Genomic DNA, 15,858 nt, shown 5'->3' with positions numbered 1-15,858 from the left:
CAACCACCACACCAACCACCTCCCCCCCCCCCAAAAAAAAAAAAACAAACCCAAAAAACAAAACAACATCTCATTAATCTTTCGAGCATTTAGAGATACCTCAAGAGCTTCGAACATTTACCTCTCCTTCCCAGCAGCTGAAATGGTTTTAGGAGGATCATGGTTCATACCTCGCATTCCCTGGAGCCAGAGATGGTATAAGTGCAGGGCCCCGATCCATTAACCGATACATCCATGGTCTCAGAGTTTGTTGGCTTGTAGTCCACGTAATACTCCTGCAAAGGGGAGTTCATTTGCCTCTCCGACTCCCTGGCCTTTTTCCTGCGCCTCTTCATGAGCGTGTGCTGCTGCAGCTGCTTCATGCTGGCGGGGTAGCGCTTCCAGGACACGTAGATCACCAGCAGGATCATGGCCACCGACAGGAACAGGGCCACGCTGCCCGCGATGATCTTGTGGAAGGACACGTGCTCGTACTCCGGCTCCACTCCCGGCGTCGGCACGTCGAGGGAAGGGCTGGGCGCGGCGGGGCTGGGCCGCTGGTGGCTCTCCAGCTTGGACACGGTGGGTTTGGGGATGAAGACGGGCCTGGGCGGGGTTTTGGGCGCCTGGTAGGGCCTCTCGGTGGCCGCCACCGGGATCTCGGCGCAGATGTTGTAGGTCTCCACCGCGTCGCTCACCTTCTCGCCCTGGATGTGCTTGGGGCCGGCGCAGATCATGGTGCTCTCCTTGTTCCCCTTGAAGTTCTTGAGCCAGTTAAAAAGGGGGCAAATGCTGCGAGTACATTCCCACATGTTTCCGGACAGGGTGATGGAGATGAGCGAGATCCACGTGTTGATGGTCTCCTGGGAGATGTTGGTGAGCTTGTTGGAATCCAGGTTGAGCTTCTGCAGGTTGGGGAGGCACTGGAAGGTCCCAGGCTCTACCCCCGCGATGTCGTTCCCCGATAAATCCAAGTTGTGCAAGGAACTCCAGGTCCACGTCAAGCCCTGGCTGATGGAGCGGATCCTATTCCACTGCAGGTAGATGGAGCGCAGGTTGAAGAGGCGTGGGAAGTGGGCAAAGTTGATCTTAGAAAACTGGTTGTGCTCCAAGTGGAGCTCCGTCAGCTTCAGCAGGCCGGCGAAGGCGTTGCGGGACAGGCTCCGCAGGCGGTTGTAGCCCAGATCCAGGAAGTCGAGGTTCCGGCAGTCCTGGAACACCCGGATGGGCACCGTTTTCAGCGAGTTGGACCTCAGGTGCAGGATCAGCAGCTTCCTCAGGCCCTTGAACTGCTCGGCCTGCAGCACCTGCAGCTTGTTGTAGGACAGGTCCAGGTTGCGCAGGTTGGGCACGGGGTGGAAGGTCTTGTTGTGCAGGAGGGTGATTTTGTTGGAGCTCAGGATTAGCTCCTTCAGCCGGCGGATCCCCTGGAAGGCGTCCTCGTCCACGGAGCTGATGTAGTTGTGGTCGAGGTAGAGCCATATGAGCTGGTTGAGGCCGGCGAACTGGTTGGATTTGAGCCTCTGGATGCTGTTGTAGCGCAGGGACAAGCCCTGGGAGCCGGCGGAGATGTTGTGGGGGATGTCTCGGAAGGCGTGGGACTCGCAGTACACGATCTTGCCGTCGCACCGGCAGTTCTTGGGGCAGGCTCGCTGAGCCCCGGCGAGCCCCGCCAGCAGCAGCACCAGCACCACCAGGGGAAGGAGCAGCGGCACCAGGAGCGAGCCCGTGCCTCTCAGCTGCTTAATTAAATGGAAACCTGCAACGTTAAAGAGAAAACAAACGGGCATTGGGAGCCTATTAAGATAAATTGCCCGGCAGATTACTCACGTCACCCCCTGCGGTGGGGGGGGTTTGGATGAAGCCTGAGCGGAGCAGAGGGGATTTGGGAGGCAACCTGTTTGCCTCCCGTCTGGGGGTTTTGTGGTGCGAATTCCCGTCCTCTGAGGTCGTGCCTCGCCATCTCTCACCGGTGCCACTCCTTTTTTGTGACTTAGGATCCCTCAGAAGCACGAAAATCTCGTTCCCCTCCTGGCTCTGCCCCTGTCCACCAGCTCCCAGTGGAGCTGCGATGCCCTTATCACTGAACGCCGAGGTTTTTAACAATAAACATATTTGTCAAGTCACTGTGCTGAAATGTTCCACAGAGCTGGAGAGGAAATCAGCCAAAGCTGCTGCTTTACGGGCTGCTAAACGTGCTCCTCGAGAAAAGCAAGTCCAAATCCTCCAAAAAAAAAAAATTACTGCAGAAAGCGAGAAACCTGCTCATCATAAAGTTTGACCCACCTTTACAACGTGCATTTACTGTAAAACGAGACACCCAGTAAAGGCTTTGCTTTTTTTGCACCCAGTGATTTGGTTTTAACGGGAGGTTTAGGTGGGTTTGCCCGCGATTTTTCCGTCCCTCAAACACAAGAGCAGATGCAGCAAAAGAAACTTCAGCCATGTAAAGAAGCAGCTCAGGCAATGCTGGTATGGGACCCCAACGCCAGGAGAATGGTAGGAGACATATTTCCTTCACATGAATCACTGCCTTAACACATATTCATCTGAAGTTCTCCACATGCAGCTCTGGGAATGCCTGAGCATTTTACCCATTTGTATTTATATATATTGGATACTGGAGGAAAATACCCACACCGACACTCCCATACAGCAGCAAAGCCCGAAAAGTTTAAAGGGGGATAATTTCTATTTCAACTTCCCTCTCTCTCTCTCTCTCTCTCCCACAGCTCTGGTGATTTGGAGGGTTTGCCTTTGAGATGTCAGGTTTGTCATGCAGGAGCAACGCAGGATGTGAGGACATATATAATAATTCAACATATCTAATCTCAAATAATTATGAGAGGGGGGTGGAGAGGGCGTCAGAAACCCCAACATACACCCACATGCCTGGGAATGATTTTAGGGCTGCTGCTTCTGTCCAGAGTTGCATCTTTGCTAAGGATGAAAATGCATTTTCCAACAGGAAATGTTTCAAGGGCTGCTATCTCCTTGATAAATAATCACTTTATTATTTGTCACACGCACAAAACCAGCCCCGTGCTGCAGCTCTTTAATCCAATTTTAAACCGAGGGGCAATCTGCAAAAAAAAAAAAAAAATTCCTAACCTAAAATGCCCCTATGCTTATGTGTCCCTGCCTTCAACGGTTAGATTTTTAATTTAAATCTTATTATTTGCTCCTGCCTGCCTGCCAGCAGCAGCCAGCTCGAAATATGTTCTGCCTGTTACAGACTCGGGGGCTGGTGGGGGGGAAGGAAGGAGGGGAATAAACCTGTCACACTCGGAAAAAAAAATCAGACTGGCAAATGACTGCTGGAGATGTAGCAGAGGTACCGGGGGCATCTTTTCAGAGCCCAAACAAGCCCTTTTCAAAACCACCTAGGCAAGAAACCATCACCACCCTCCCCACCACCACCACCACCCCATCCCCTCCGCTTCCCACATCCCGCAAAGTGTTAACAGCCCTTCCCGACAGCCCGAAGGATGCCGCTCCAGGCTCCGGGAATGGGGATTTGCAGGCAGGAGGGGATCTGGGCAGAGGTGCCTCCTGCATCCATGGAGCGCTCTGTGCGCGGCAGGTGCGGGGGAGGGCGGCACCAGTGAATCTGCTCCGGCCAGCCCTGCACTCGGGGCATCGATTCACAGGTTAGCGACATGTAAAACCTCTGCAGGAGGAAAGGGGGGGTGGGGTGGTGTCTGTCTGTGTGTGGAGGGGGGGGTACGCGATCTAAAAATACAATGGCAAGTACAGTGAGTCACCTGGCACGGGAATCCACTGCTGCTGTTCAGCCTGTGCCCCCCTCTCCGGCAGCAAATAATCCCACCGAAAAATATCCCCCCCCGCCCCCTCCTCCCGGGCAGCTGTGCCAGCAAACAAACAGGAAAAGTTCACTTACCCATCCTTTTGTCATCAATAACGTCCTCCTTTTCCTTCCTCCAGCTGTTTTCTTTCTCTCTCTCTCCCCCCCTTTTTTTTTCGCTTCCCCTTCGCCTCTCTCTCTCTCTCCCTTTTCAAACGGGTTTCTTTTCTTTAAACCATCAGAATCTTCGTGGCACAGCCCGGCTGCCACTCACATCACCACCAGCATCCAGCGTGCATGCCACAAACCCCCACAAAGTTCCCTAGGGAGGACAAGCGAGAATTTTGGGGATGAGGAAGGGGAAGGATAGGGAAGGGGTTGGGGGTGGGGAAGACAGGACGAAGGCTGGGGTGGGGGGGATGGAGAGTGTGGGGGGGTAGGGAGGGACTCTAAGCTCTGAGAGCCATTGTGTAAGTCATCAGAGAACCGGCGTTAAGTGGCGATCTGCAAGGAAAAGCCGGAGCGGGCGACGGAGGCAAACCAACTTCTCTGGGAGGAACGACAAGACCCTTCGCCGGTCCCTAGAACGCCTCATTCTGCTGCCTTTTGCCGTTCCCAGGCACGGCGATCCATCCTCCAGCTCGCCACAGCCCCCGGAGCCCACGGGCCTGCCCTCTGCGTGTCAGAGCCCGGCTTAGAAGCTGTGCAGGCTCGGTTTATCCATTCGGCTGGGCAGGTTGAAAGTGTTTTTGTAGCTGTGCCGAGAGGCAGCTCTCGTCTAATTCCGAAGGCTTTCCAGAGAGCGATGATGCTCCGGAGCTTGTCGGTGCTGATGTTCTAGTTTGTGATACACTGAGTGCCCTCCACTGGAGAAAACAGATCGCACATTAAAGGCTGAACAAGTGAGCCTGTCATGGCTCTGCAGACTTTCTTCCCCTCGGAAAAGAAAATTAAAGACACAGTATTGCCTTGCCCACCGGCATTCCCTCTGCCAGACCTTCCCCGGGTTACGAAATGTTGAGAGCGTGGATTTTGTGGCAGAAGCGCCGAACAAAACACCTGCTCCCTGGGGATTTGCCAACCCGAGCTTTCCCCAATCCACCTGACCTGTATATTTTGCATGGGCAAATTCTAAATTGGGGTGTTTTGGAGGGCTTTTTTTATGTTTTGTTGGGCGATTTTAGGCTTCTTTCTTTTTTTTTTCTTTTTTTTTCTGTATTCCCAAGGGGTGAACAGGAAAAGGAATGCTGGCAGATGAAAAGTGAAAGTCGTGGCTAAAGGGTGGAGGGGCAGGAGCTGTGATCAGGCTGATCAGCCACACAAGAGGCATTTTAACTGCAGGCGGCAGCTCCCAATGTAAACACTCCGTGTCCTGCTTCGGCTGGGAGGGAGTTAATTCCTTTCCTAGTAGCCTGTATTTTTTTTTTTCCGTTCCTTTTAAATCCAAGTGCCTTTTAGTCAGAAAAATACTGAGTTTGATAAACAAGGCAGAACCGAAGCTGCAGAATTAGTGACACCTCTGAGCTCCTGAACTCCTCTCCCCCAGCTGTGCCGGAGCGGAGCCTCCTCCCAGCCAGGGCTGGGTTCCATCGGGCTGGATGGATCCAGGCTGTGACATCTCCAGGGGGTGTCACCTCCTGCCGTGTTTGCCTGGCCGGTTTAACACGGTTTTAGGGCTGGGTTGGTGCTCTCCCAGTTCAATACAAGGATGTCAGAGGGATGCAGAGCAAGAGCAGGAGCAGCGGGAGCTCCCCGGGGCTGGTCCTGGTGAGCCCCGTTCTGCAGGGCCTGCAGGGAATGGAGCTCCCAGGGCAGCCCCACACATCCCACAGCGACCATTTCTGGTCCTCAGGATGCTCAGAGGGCAGCACTGGGCTGTTCCTGGACAGCTTTAACCCAGGCTCCTCAAACTCCAGATCCTCGTGTTTCCCTCCCTGGTGCTCCACACAGAGCAGCTCTTTTGGAAACAACTCCCCGCCCAAACCTTGACTTCAGGTGCCAAAATAGTGGCAACACTTCATAGAGCCTGTCCTGAGCCAGCCATTGTGTGCTAATTCATTTTTAAATATTTTAAGGTATTTCCCACTATGGCTAAAGGGGCCCCTGCTCAGCATCTCACAGCCCAGATCCCCCAGGGTTTCTTTGCTACTCAAAAAGGAGAATTGCACAGAACTCCAGGTCAGAGTCCAGCTCTTCTCTCTTAGCTCCTCATTCCTGGGCCAGATGAGACCACTGCTTGCCCCTGCCATCCATCCCAAAGGAAGTCACCCCTGCCCAGCCCCAGGGCCCAGCTCCCCTGCAGGGTCTCCATCAGACTGGGACACACAACAGGCAAAGACTCAACTCCATTAAAACCAAAAACAGAATAAAATCCCCCAAACAACCCATGGAAAGCAACTTCTCCTCCCCTCCATTTGCATCCAGACTCCATCTGCATCCACGCTGCAACATCTCTAAGCTTCTGATTTAAAAACCTCATTTGTTTGGATCTGTTCTGAGAATTCGTGGCTACCTATAGATCAGATCTTCATTTGCACACGAGAAATATCATAATTAATCAGGACTTTTATTCTGGATTGGCCAGCAATACACACACCTACTTCAAACAAGGCTCAGAACTTAATTACCATAAGTGATGTTGAAAATACCTTTTCCCATATCTCTATCAACCCCATCTGCATTCCAGGCAGGGGCACTTCAGCAAGAATTCATATTTATTCATGGTATAATTTCCCAATAAAGGCAAAAGCTAAAGTGTGCAAGTTATTACACCTCATATTGAGAACTCTCCAGGAAGAGTCCATTTGAAACTCTGCCAGATCTGGGACTGAGCTGAGCAGAGTGGTGTCCACAGAGCCTTCCCTGATTTCCAGGGCTGTCTTCTCCCAGATCCCTTGATCCTACGAGAGCTGAAGCAGCACTGCCATAAGCTGTCCTCCTGCCAAGGACTTACTGAGACTCAAAATCCCCACATTTCTACCAAAAGTTTGACAGAATTTCGCTTTCTTAAAACCCCTGTGATGCTGTAATGGAAAATGTCACGAATTCCAAGGCAGAAAAACTTCAGTACCTGAGTTAAACCAAGGGAGCTTTCACTCAGCAGCAGAAGTGCCACCCCCTCCTTCTTTTCTTTTACATTTTCTGAGGGAATGGAAAACAAAACCATTTGAACATTTGTCAGGGAGGAAGAAACGGGGAACTTTGAATCAGCCTTCATAAGTGACTTCAAAAGGTAAAAGCCACGTGGAAGGAAGGAGGATGGAAAGGCCTGGCTGTGGTTTTGTTCCATTTCCCTGGAGCAGTGGGAGGTGCAAGACCCCTGCACAGCCCAGAGGGACCTGGAATGTTCTGAGTGTTCAGCTGCTCCTCCTCCAGCTGGCAAAGCTTCCTCCCACCTGACCAAGGGTTACCTACACAGATTATCCATCCCAGGAATCCTCTGTGCTGTGGGATCTAGAGTTTCCCTTCCAGAACAATGGATCTGTGCAGGTCTAAAGTTCTGGATTTTTGAGTGGTGATTATTGTAGACATACATATATATAAAATATATATTGCTTTTTATATAGATTTATTTATAGAATACATACATAAATATTTGTTTTCATAATTTCAATATATAGATATATTAAGTATTTGTATATATATACATATATGTACCATTCCAAGTGGACAGGACTCATCACACACTTCACCAGGAGCCTGTTGGAGTTACAAGCCATGTCCTTGTCCTTGGAATCTGCACCTCTGAGCAGGTTTTGTCCCAGCTCCAGGATTCAGGGTGAGGAGCAGCCCTTTGTTCAGCTGCTGGAATTGCCCCCATGTTGAAGGAATCCCAACAGCTTGTCCTTCTCCAGTGCCCTCTGTGACCTCAGCTACCCCCTCCTTCCAGCCTGGCATTATCCCCACTGGAATCTGGTGCCACCTCAACCACCCTGGCTCACTTTCCAGTAAAGCTCTTGGAGCCTCCTCGCTCCAGAGGAGCTTGTGAATCCCACAGGGCCGGAAAACGGGTGTCAATCCTCCAGCTGATCCGGCACATTCTGAATGAGGCAGATGTGTCCACACTTGAGGAATGCGAGCACACAGAGGAACAGGAGCCCTTTAGGGATGTAAATGGGTGCCTGGCTTTCCTGAATGAGCTCCCACCAGCACATTTTGCTGACACCGCTGCTGCCGAAACTCAGACATCTGAGCGCAGTTAATTGGGGAGCCTTTCCCACACAGCTTCCTTCAGTGCAGCTTTACAGGCAAAACAGTAATTTTTTTGGGGGGGGGAGGGCTCAGTTTTGTGATTTCTAAGGTGTTTTGAAAGGTGTCCTCAAATGGGTGCAAGTTCAGAACCCGAGGGGAGCTGGACCCTGCCTTCCCTCGGCACGGGGAGCACCAGGGTGGGTGGGCCTGGCAGGCTGGGGATGTGGGAACAGGAGAAGGCCATGGAAATGTTTGGAGCAAGTTCAGAGGAGCCCACAAAGCTGACAGGAGACAGGCTGGGAAAATTAGGGCTGGAGAAGGGAAGGTTGTGTGGAGACCTCACAGCACCTTCCCAGTGTCTGAAGGGGCCTCCTGGGACGTTGGAGAGGGCATCAGGAACTGGAGTGAGGGGACAAGAGGGAATGGGTACAGACAGAGAGAGGAGAAATTCAGGTGAGATATGGGAAAGGAATTCCTCCCTGTGAGGGTGGGGAGGGGCTGGGATGGAATTCTCAGAGAAGCTGTGGCTGCCCCTGAATCCCTGGGAGTGTCCAAGGCCAGGCTGGAGCAACCTGGGCTGGTGGAAGGTGTCCCTGCCCATGGCAGAGGGTGGCACTGGGTGATCTCCAAAGTTCCTTCCATCCCAAACCACTGTGGGATTCTCTGCTGGCAGACAGGGAGGTGAGTGCACACACACACACACACACACTTCAGTTCTCCTCAGCTCTTTCATCCTTGAGTGACATGGGAGCCAAATCCATCCAAAATCTGCTTCTGCAGTTACTGACCCACAAAGATACCCAAGCCCTCTGGGTTTTTCTGCTCTGAAGGGCTGTCACAACCCTATGAAGGTGACACTGGCCTCTCTGATGATGGGGCCACCCTGTAAGAGCTGCACTGGCACCATGAAGTGATTGGAACACTGATTGGAAGCCTACATTTCCCTCAGAGATAAAACTTTCCAGGAATACACTGAAAATGCCCAGGAAAGGACCATGTCTTGCTCCTCTGCTCCCAGAGCATGGCCAGGGGCAGGGGTTTGGCATATCTGTAACACATTTTATCTCCCAAGGAGCATTTTTGTAGGGACAACAATCTTTGGTACAGAGACACACATGAACCAGCAGCCACCAGGAACAACCCAAATCCCAGGATTTAACACTGCAGACCCAGGGTGGGTTTTTAGGGCAATGAGAACACGTTTCACCCTCTCATCCTGAACACGTGGCTGCCTCACTTTGTTAACATTCAGCTCCAGTGGAATGATTTGGTGATAAGCCCTGCTTGGAGTCGATTTATCTGGGCTGTGCTCACTTGCTTCCTTTTAATTTGGTCTCATTCTCCAAGGATGAAACAGATACACAACTCGGGAATCAACTGCTGCAGACACAGCTCGCATGAATCTTTGTTTCAAGGGCTACTGAACTCAGACCTTGGGTTTTCCTTTCCCCCCCCCCCTCTCTCCCCCACTGCCAGTAAACGATGAATAAATTAGCAATTGGAGTGTAATGGCTGGAGCAGCTTCATTAATACCCTGTCATCCTGCGCAGGGTACAACTCCTGACATTGAGGCTCTAATGTCCTGTGAATTATTGAAGGGAATGCAACACGCATCCCAGTTCTTATCTCCAGCCCTTCGTGTGCTAAGTGCTCAGCTGTCAACAATTCACGACCGCCGCGTTTTGGCCGGGACATTAAAACCGCAGTACAACAAAACCCTCTCTGGGCTCCTGCCGGTGAAGGTGTCGCTGATCCCAACCCAGGATGCCAAACAAAAAAAAATCCCTGCGGGAAATGCACTCATTTCCCAAATCTTGGACTACATTAAATACTGGAGGTTAAAGAGCCAAACTAACCCCGAGCCACAGAACAATTTGGGGCACAGCACCGGAGCAAGAGGCAAATACAACCACAGCCCTGGAAACGGCAGCTCCAGGGAAGGGAAGATGTTTTCATCACAGCTTGGAGAGATGGTGGAATATCTACCCTTGGAGACGTCCAAAACCAGGCTGAAGTGACCTGAACTGCTTTGAACGGGTCCAGGAGTCCCTTCCAGCAGCAAGTTATTCCATACCAGGGAATGAAGAACCTGGAATTAGACACAAACCTGAGCGTTCAAATCTATCAGGCAGCAGGCAGCGTGTTCAGCAAGCAAAGAACTCTGTAGATCAGGACTGAAGGTCCTCAGCAGCTGCTCTCACACGAAATGAAAGGCTTTAAAACGGGAAGGACCCACAACTGGAACTTGAAACAGAAAAAAAAGAAGTCTCAGCATTCCAAGTTTAATTCTTCCAGAACCCTGAATGACCAGATGGGTGAACAAACAGCAAACAAACTCCCCAGACACTGGCAGCAGCTAATCCTCATTTAAGGGAAGGATTCCAGCTGATTTTAATTTGATATTTAATTGGATCTCTCTGCAAGCGTATTCCAAACAGGAAGTACCCCCAAACCCGGGAATTTTTACATCAGGGTTTATTCCACCTGACATCCACACCCATATTCACTAACCCTCCCTAATGGTTTCCACTTGTTCAGGAGCTCAGAAAGGCTTTCTTAAATTTTCCCCCTTGTCACCCTCCTCCTGTTGATGGGAAGCTGCCAATCTCCTCAGCAGACTGAGGACCCAGATGATCAAGAAGGCAGAGACACGATTGATTCTCAACTCCACAGAAGAGGGACAGGAAAAGAAAAGAAAAGAAAAGAAAAGAAAAGAAAAGAAAAGAAAAGAAAAGAAAAGAAAAGAAAAGAAAAGAAAAGAAAAGGAAAGAAAAGAAAAGAAAAGAAAAGGAAGAGAGCTGGGAGAGACGTTCCAAGAAGCTCCCACCACCAGCTGGGAGGGGGGCACTGGAGGGGATGGGGAGGATTTTCATTCCAGATGTTGTTCCTGGTCCCTTAACCTCCATAAGGGCAGTGGGGGTTCATCCCCTTTCAGGAATGAGACTTTTGTTCCCCCAAGGAGCTGCAGATTGGACGATTTGGTTCCAGGCTAAAGGCATTGCCTATGAATTATAGGAATTTAGGAATTATGTACAAAATGGGCCTGCAGAGACAGACATTGTGGCACAAAGAGAGTAAAGAAAGGTAAATTATCCAAAGGAGCTGTTAAATCGCTAAAAAGTAGAAATCCAAACCATATAAAAATATAAGAGTACAGGAAAATGGGGATAAAGGCATTTAAAAAGTAAAACACTTTAGGCAGAAAAAGGAGTGCCTGCAATGCCCACCCCTGTTATCTACACGGGGGGCAGAGGAAATGTTCTGTCATCCAAAAACTGGGGAGAAATTGCCTGTACAATCTCATCTCCAGGACTCAGCCACCAAGCCCGGCTTGTACAGAAATGCCCCGGAGCTCGAAAATTCCTCCCTCCTTTAAAATTCTGTGTGTCCTTTTGGGGGAGCAAAAGCAAGAGGTGCAGCAGTGCCAGACGAGGCACTGAATCCTGAGGGATGGGATCAGCTGCTTCTCACCCTGCCATGACAACCTCATGAGGGATCTAAAAACCCCAATCATTCCCTTTTCCATAAATACCAAAATTCCAGGATACACAATTCCCAGTTCCTGGCAGGGAGCTCAACCACTGCAAGGGGCTGCCCAAAGAGGCTGTGGGGACGTAAATTCGGGAAATATTCCCAAATCAGGAGGACACAGCCCTGGGGCAGGGCACTGGTGGCTCTCAGGGACCCACCCAAAAATACAAATTACACTCATATAACAGAGGAGCTGGGAGGTGCCCGAGGAAAAGGGGAAAGATAAAAGTTCTCGAGTAATGTGTCTTGGTTTAATTATTTATGGGAATGCTTGATGGGCTCATTAGCGGGTCATCCATGACCTCTGGGTGTGGGCTTCAGCCTTCCAGATTAATAAATTATTGTGACACAAATAACTTTGGCAACTGCTGCTTTAGTGCCGCAGAAATATCTGGGTTTTGTTTAGCAGAAAGGTTGATTTTAACACAAGCAAATGTCCTTAAGAAACAGACGCTGGTTTTATACTCAAGAGGCCAATTATTCTTTTTTTTTTTGTCCTTTTTTTTAATCCTAGTTTCTGCTTTGTAAGACCAGGGCAAGTTGTGAGGGTTGTCTTTGACTGAGGCCTTTTAGATAATCTGCACAAAATGTCTGAAAGGTGTTTTAACGTGTAAAAAAATGGCCATCCTGTTGTAAAATGTGCCAGGAAACACCCACTTTTCCTTCTAACTCAATAAATTAAAGTATTTTCTTATTTATCCTCAGAACTCCTCCATCCTATAGAAGTACAGGCTGCCTAAGGATAGTTAGGTTGTAGGACATCCCATCCTTGCAGCTGTTTGTCAAACTCTAGAGCTCATCATTTGAGGTCCAGCAATAGAATAAAATAGATTAAAATAGAATAAAATCTGTAATAAGTAAACAATGTTTTCTCGCATTTATTAAGATTTCTATTTTCTTTCTATTTATCAAGAGTGAAATACTTCTGAAAAGGCTGCAGGGGATGGATGGAATGGGGTTTGCCTTCCCCAGCAGCACAGAGTGATTCACCCTCCTGTGGTCAGAACCCCAGAATATTTCAATATATTCAATATATATTTCAAAATATTTCAATATTTTCCTCCCGCCCCACCCCAGGTTTTCTTACTTTTACTTTTTCTTTCTTTTGCGTGTGCAAAAAAAAATTAAATAAATAAATAAAAAACAACCAGCAGAGAGTCTTCTCTTGGGTCACATCAGCCACAAACTAATTCCTGCCAGAACTCTGAGCAGCAGAGTCACATCAGGCTCGAGAGTGTGTCGAGATTAATTAGCTTTGCTGAGAGGCAGAACTAATTAGCCCGAGCACTGCCCCACTCCCTCTGCAGAGCCTTCAGCCTTGGACCCAGAAAAACTGGAGCCAAGGTGGGAACCGAGTGAGGGGCTCCACAGTGTCCATTTTGGTGCTGACAGAACAGTCCCAGCCAGTGGGGAACAGCAGAAAGGCACTTCATGGATCGACTGGGGTGGAAATATTAATTCAGGGTGTTTGCATTTGGATTCCAGCCATTCCTGGCGTGGCCTCCCCTCTCCCCCCTCACCTCTGCCACCCTCACCCCCCCTCCAGCTGCTCTGCTGCCCAGCCTGGCTGTTCTCAGAGAGGCTCAGAGCTTGGCTGGCCCCATGAAAGGTTCATTTACATGCCTGCAGCAGCTGTAGTGGAATTAATATTGCTCTCATTCTCTTCTCTTAGGATGTGCAAGCCCCTGGTTTTGCAGTGCATACTGATGCCAGAAAGACAGGGGAGAAGGCAAAGAAAGCTGCTGTTTCATTATGGCAAAGAGTTGGGGAAATCCTAGAAAGGAGAGAGTTAACCTGGAGTAATCCCCTGGAAGTTAATAGCACCTAATGCCATTTATTAAAGGAACCTCTTGAAATGCTCAGCCCATGCCACGGTGGTTTTAATTAAAAGGTGGAAGAAAAGTGAAATCATTTATCCAGATCACCCTTCTTGAAGTTAGGGCCCAGATTTGAAACATCCATTTCCATGCATCCACAGGATGGGCATTAGCAACTCCAAGGTTTAAAAATTCAGGAGACCATTAAAAAAGGGATTTATGGGTTGCTGCTGTTTAATGAGCCAGAGGATTCACTTGAGTTCTGTCAAACCTGGGTCCTACAGCCACACAGAGCAAAACCACTGCCTTGGGCAGGGGGTGTCAAGAATATCAGGCAGCTGGGACATCGAGAAAATTATGGGATGTGATTAAACTTCTCCACAATGTCAGGGAGGGGATTCTGCCCCTCTGAGACCCCCCCTGCAGAGCTGCTCCAGCCCTGGGGACCAGCACAGGACGTGGAGCTGCTGGAGAGAGTCCAGAGGAGGCACCAGGATGATCAGAGGATGGGACAGCTCTGAAGGAGCCGACAGGAGAGATGGAGAGGGACTATTTAGAAGGGTCTGGAGTGACAGGACAAGGGAATGGCTTCCCACTGCCAGAGGGCAGGGTTGGATGGGATATTGGGAAGGAATTCCTCCCTGTGAGGGTGGGCAGGCCCTGGCACAGGTTGGGCAGAGGAGCTGTGGCTGCCCCTGGAAGTGTCCAAGGCCAGGTTGGAGCGACCTGGGATGGTGGAAGGTGTCCCTGCCCACGGCAGGGGGTGGCACTGGATGGGTTTTAAAGTCCCTTCCACCCATTCTGGGATGCCCTGATGATGGACAGGAGGTCAGTGCACCCCCACATTTCTCCCAGGCCCCTCCACAAATCAGTCAGTCCCTTCCTTGATTTCAATGGACCCAGAGCAATCCCCTCAGAATGCTGTGAAAATGGAGCAAAACAGGATTTCAGGCTGACTCCACAATGCAGAAATGGACCAATTGTTTAATGATTGATGAGGGAAATGTCAGATGAATTATTTGCCAAATGATACTGGTCCATCTGTTGCAGAATTTTGCACGTAATGGCAGAAAGAAATTAATTGCATCTCATTCATATATAGAAACATCCCAAATTAGGAATCTCAGCTCTTTTCATAAACAAGTCCAGCATCATCATCTCCACTGTCCAAGTACAAAACCAGGAGTGGCAGTGGAAGAGGAGTCACAAACCCTGAGCTGAGGTGCCTAAATTTGGCAGCAAGTCTGAGGCAGCACAGTCAGTGAGAGGAGCATGGGCTGCTGCTCCAGAGGAGATTCAAAGCTCACTCTCAGAGGCTGGGAATCTCAGAGGAATCTGCCCACCTCCAGGTGAGGGTGTTTGAAGTTCAGTGATGTGACTGTGCCCAAAAATTACTGCAAAATCCAGGTCTGGGAGTCCCTGAGCTCCTCCTTGGCCAGACACTGATTGTTCCTGCAGCTCCACTTGCCTCAATTCCAAATTCCACTGGTGTGTCAGATCAAAGGGGGTTTGATTTAATACCATTCAGATTTCAGTAAGATTGGAACTGCATCACTTAATACTTTTTGCCTCTCGGTCAACTCTTTGCTCCCTCTCCAATCTGCTTTTAGAGAATAAAAAAGTGCACAGAATAAAAAGTCCCCACTACGCCTCACACCACCTTCTCCAGAAGTTTGACTCTTTGTAAGGATCCTCCAATCCCTTCATCTGTTGGGATTTCTCACAATAAGACTGTTTAGACACCAGGAAAAAAAAAATAATCTTGCAGCAGGAGGAGCATCACTTACTGAGAGCAACTGAGAGGCACCAAATGGCAAAATAGAAACATTTCACCTCTTTTGTCTTTTAGTTTGGGAATGATGATTTCATCCTGAGCAACATTCTGCCCTGATTTCGAGTTAAAACAAGATTTTAGCCCAGACATTTCACACAGGCATGTCCCACCTCATCTCTGTGCAATCTGTGGAGATTTTTGGAGACAGGGGGTCTGTCCCCAGCTAAATTCCTTTGCTGTATTTCCCTCACCCACATTTCTATACCAACAAAACCCCCCAAAAGGAGTAACCTGACCTATTATAACCCAGCTGCTGGTTTTTTAATTCATCTTTCTCCTTTGACTCCAGGAGACAACCCTGCTTTACAGGCAATGAAAAATTCAGGAGATGTAGAAAGGAGAGATTGAAAGCAGCCCAGTAAAGAATGATCAGGCAAAGCCAGGGTTTAGTCTGGGATTGAGGATGTCACCAGGCAGGTCCACATCTGCCAAGTCAGGCAAGTATAAATCACTCCAAAAGGAGGATGGCAGGTTTGCAGCTCGTGGGGAGGGGGTTGGGGCAGCCCAAGCTCCAGTTTTAGGGCAAAACTGGCTGCTGGGAATCGCTGAGATGGGTTTGTGGAGGGACAGCAAATCACCACAATCATCTCACCCTCAGAGCTGCTCTCACCTCTTCTGGGGATGCTCTCTGAGGCCTCTGGAAGACAAGAGCACTAAATACACTGCTTAGGGACAAGCTGGAGCCCTAAGCCTGCTCAGGA

General features: G+C 49.7%; 1 protein-coding gene across 1 annotated transcript in view; it reads right to left on the bottom strand.

Moving 5' to 3' along the window:
* LRRTM4 (leucine rich repeat transmembrane neuronal 4) overlaps nt 1-4,783 on the bottom strand; it is a 136,322-nt gene extending 131,539 nt beyond the window's left edge. Inside the window, 2 exon segments of the mRNA XM_050325727.1 lie at nt 171-1,738; nt 3,881-4,783. Coding sequence (XP_050181684.1) covers nt 171-1,738; nt 3,881-3,884 — 1,572 coding nt within the window. The 5' untranslated portion in view covers nt 3,885-4,783.
* Nucleotides 4,784-15,858: the final 11,075 nt, after the last annotated feature.

This window comes from Myiozetetes cayanensis, unplaced genomic scaffold (genome assembly GCF_022539395.1).
Source record: "Myiozetetes cayanensis isolate MyiCay16 unplaced genomic scaffold, myiCay2020 scf30, whole genome shotgun sequence".
Taxonomy (NCBI): domain Eukaryota; kingdom Metazoa; phylum Chordata; class Aves; order Passeriformes; family Tyrannidae; genus Myiozetetes; species Myiozetetes cayanensis.
This window is presented reverse-complemented; position numbering and strand designations above follow the sequence as displayed.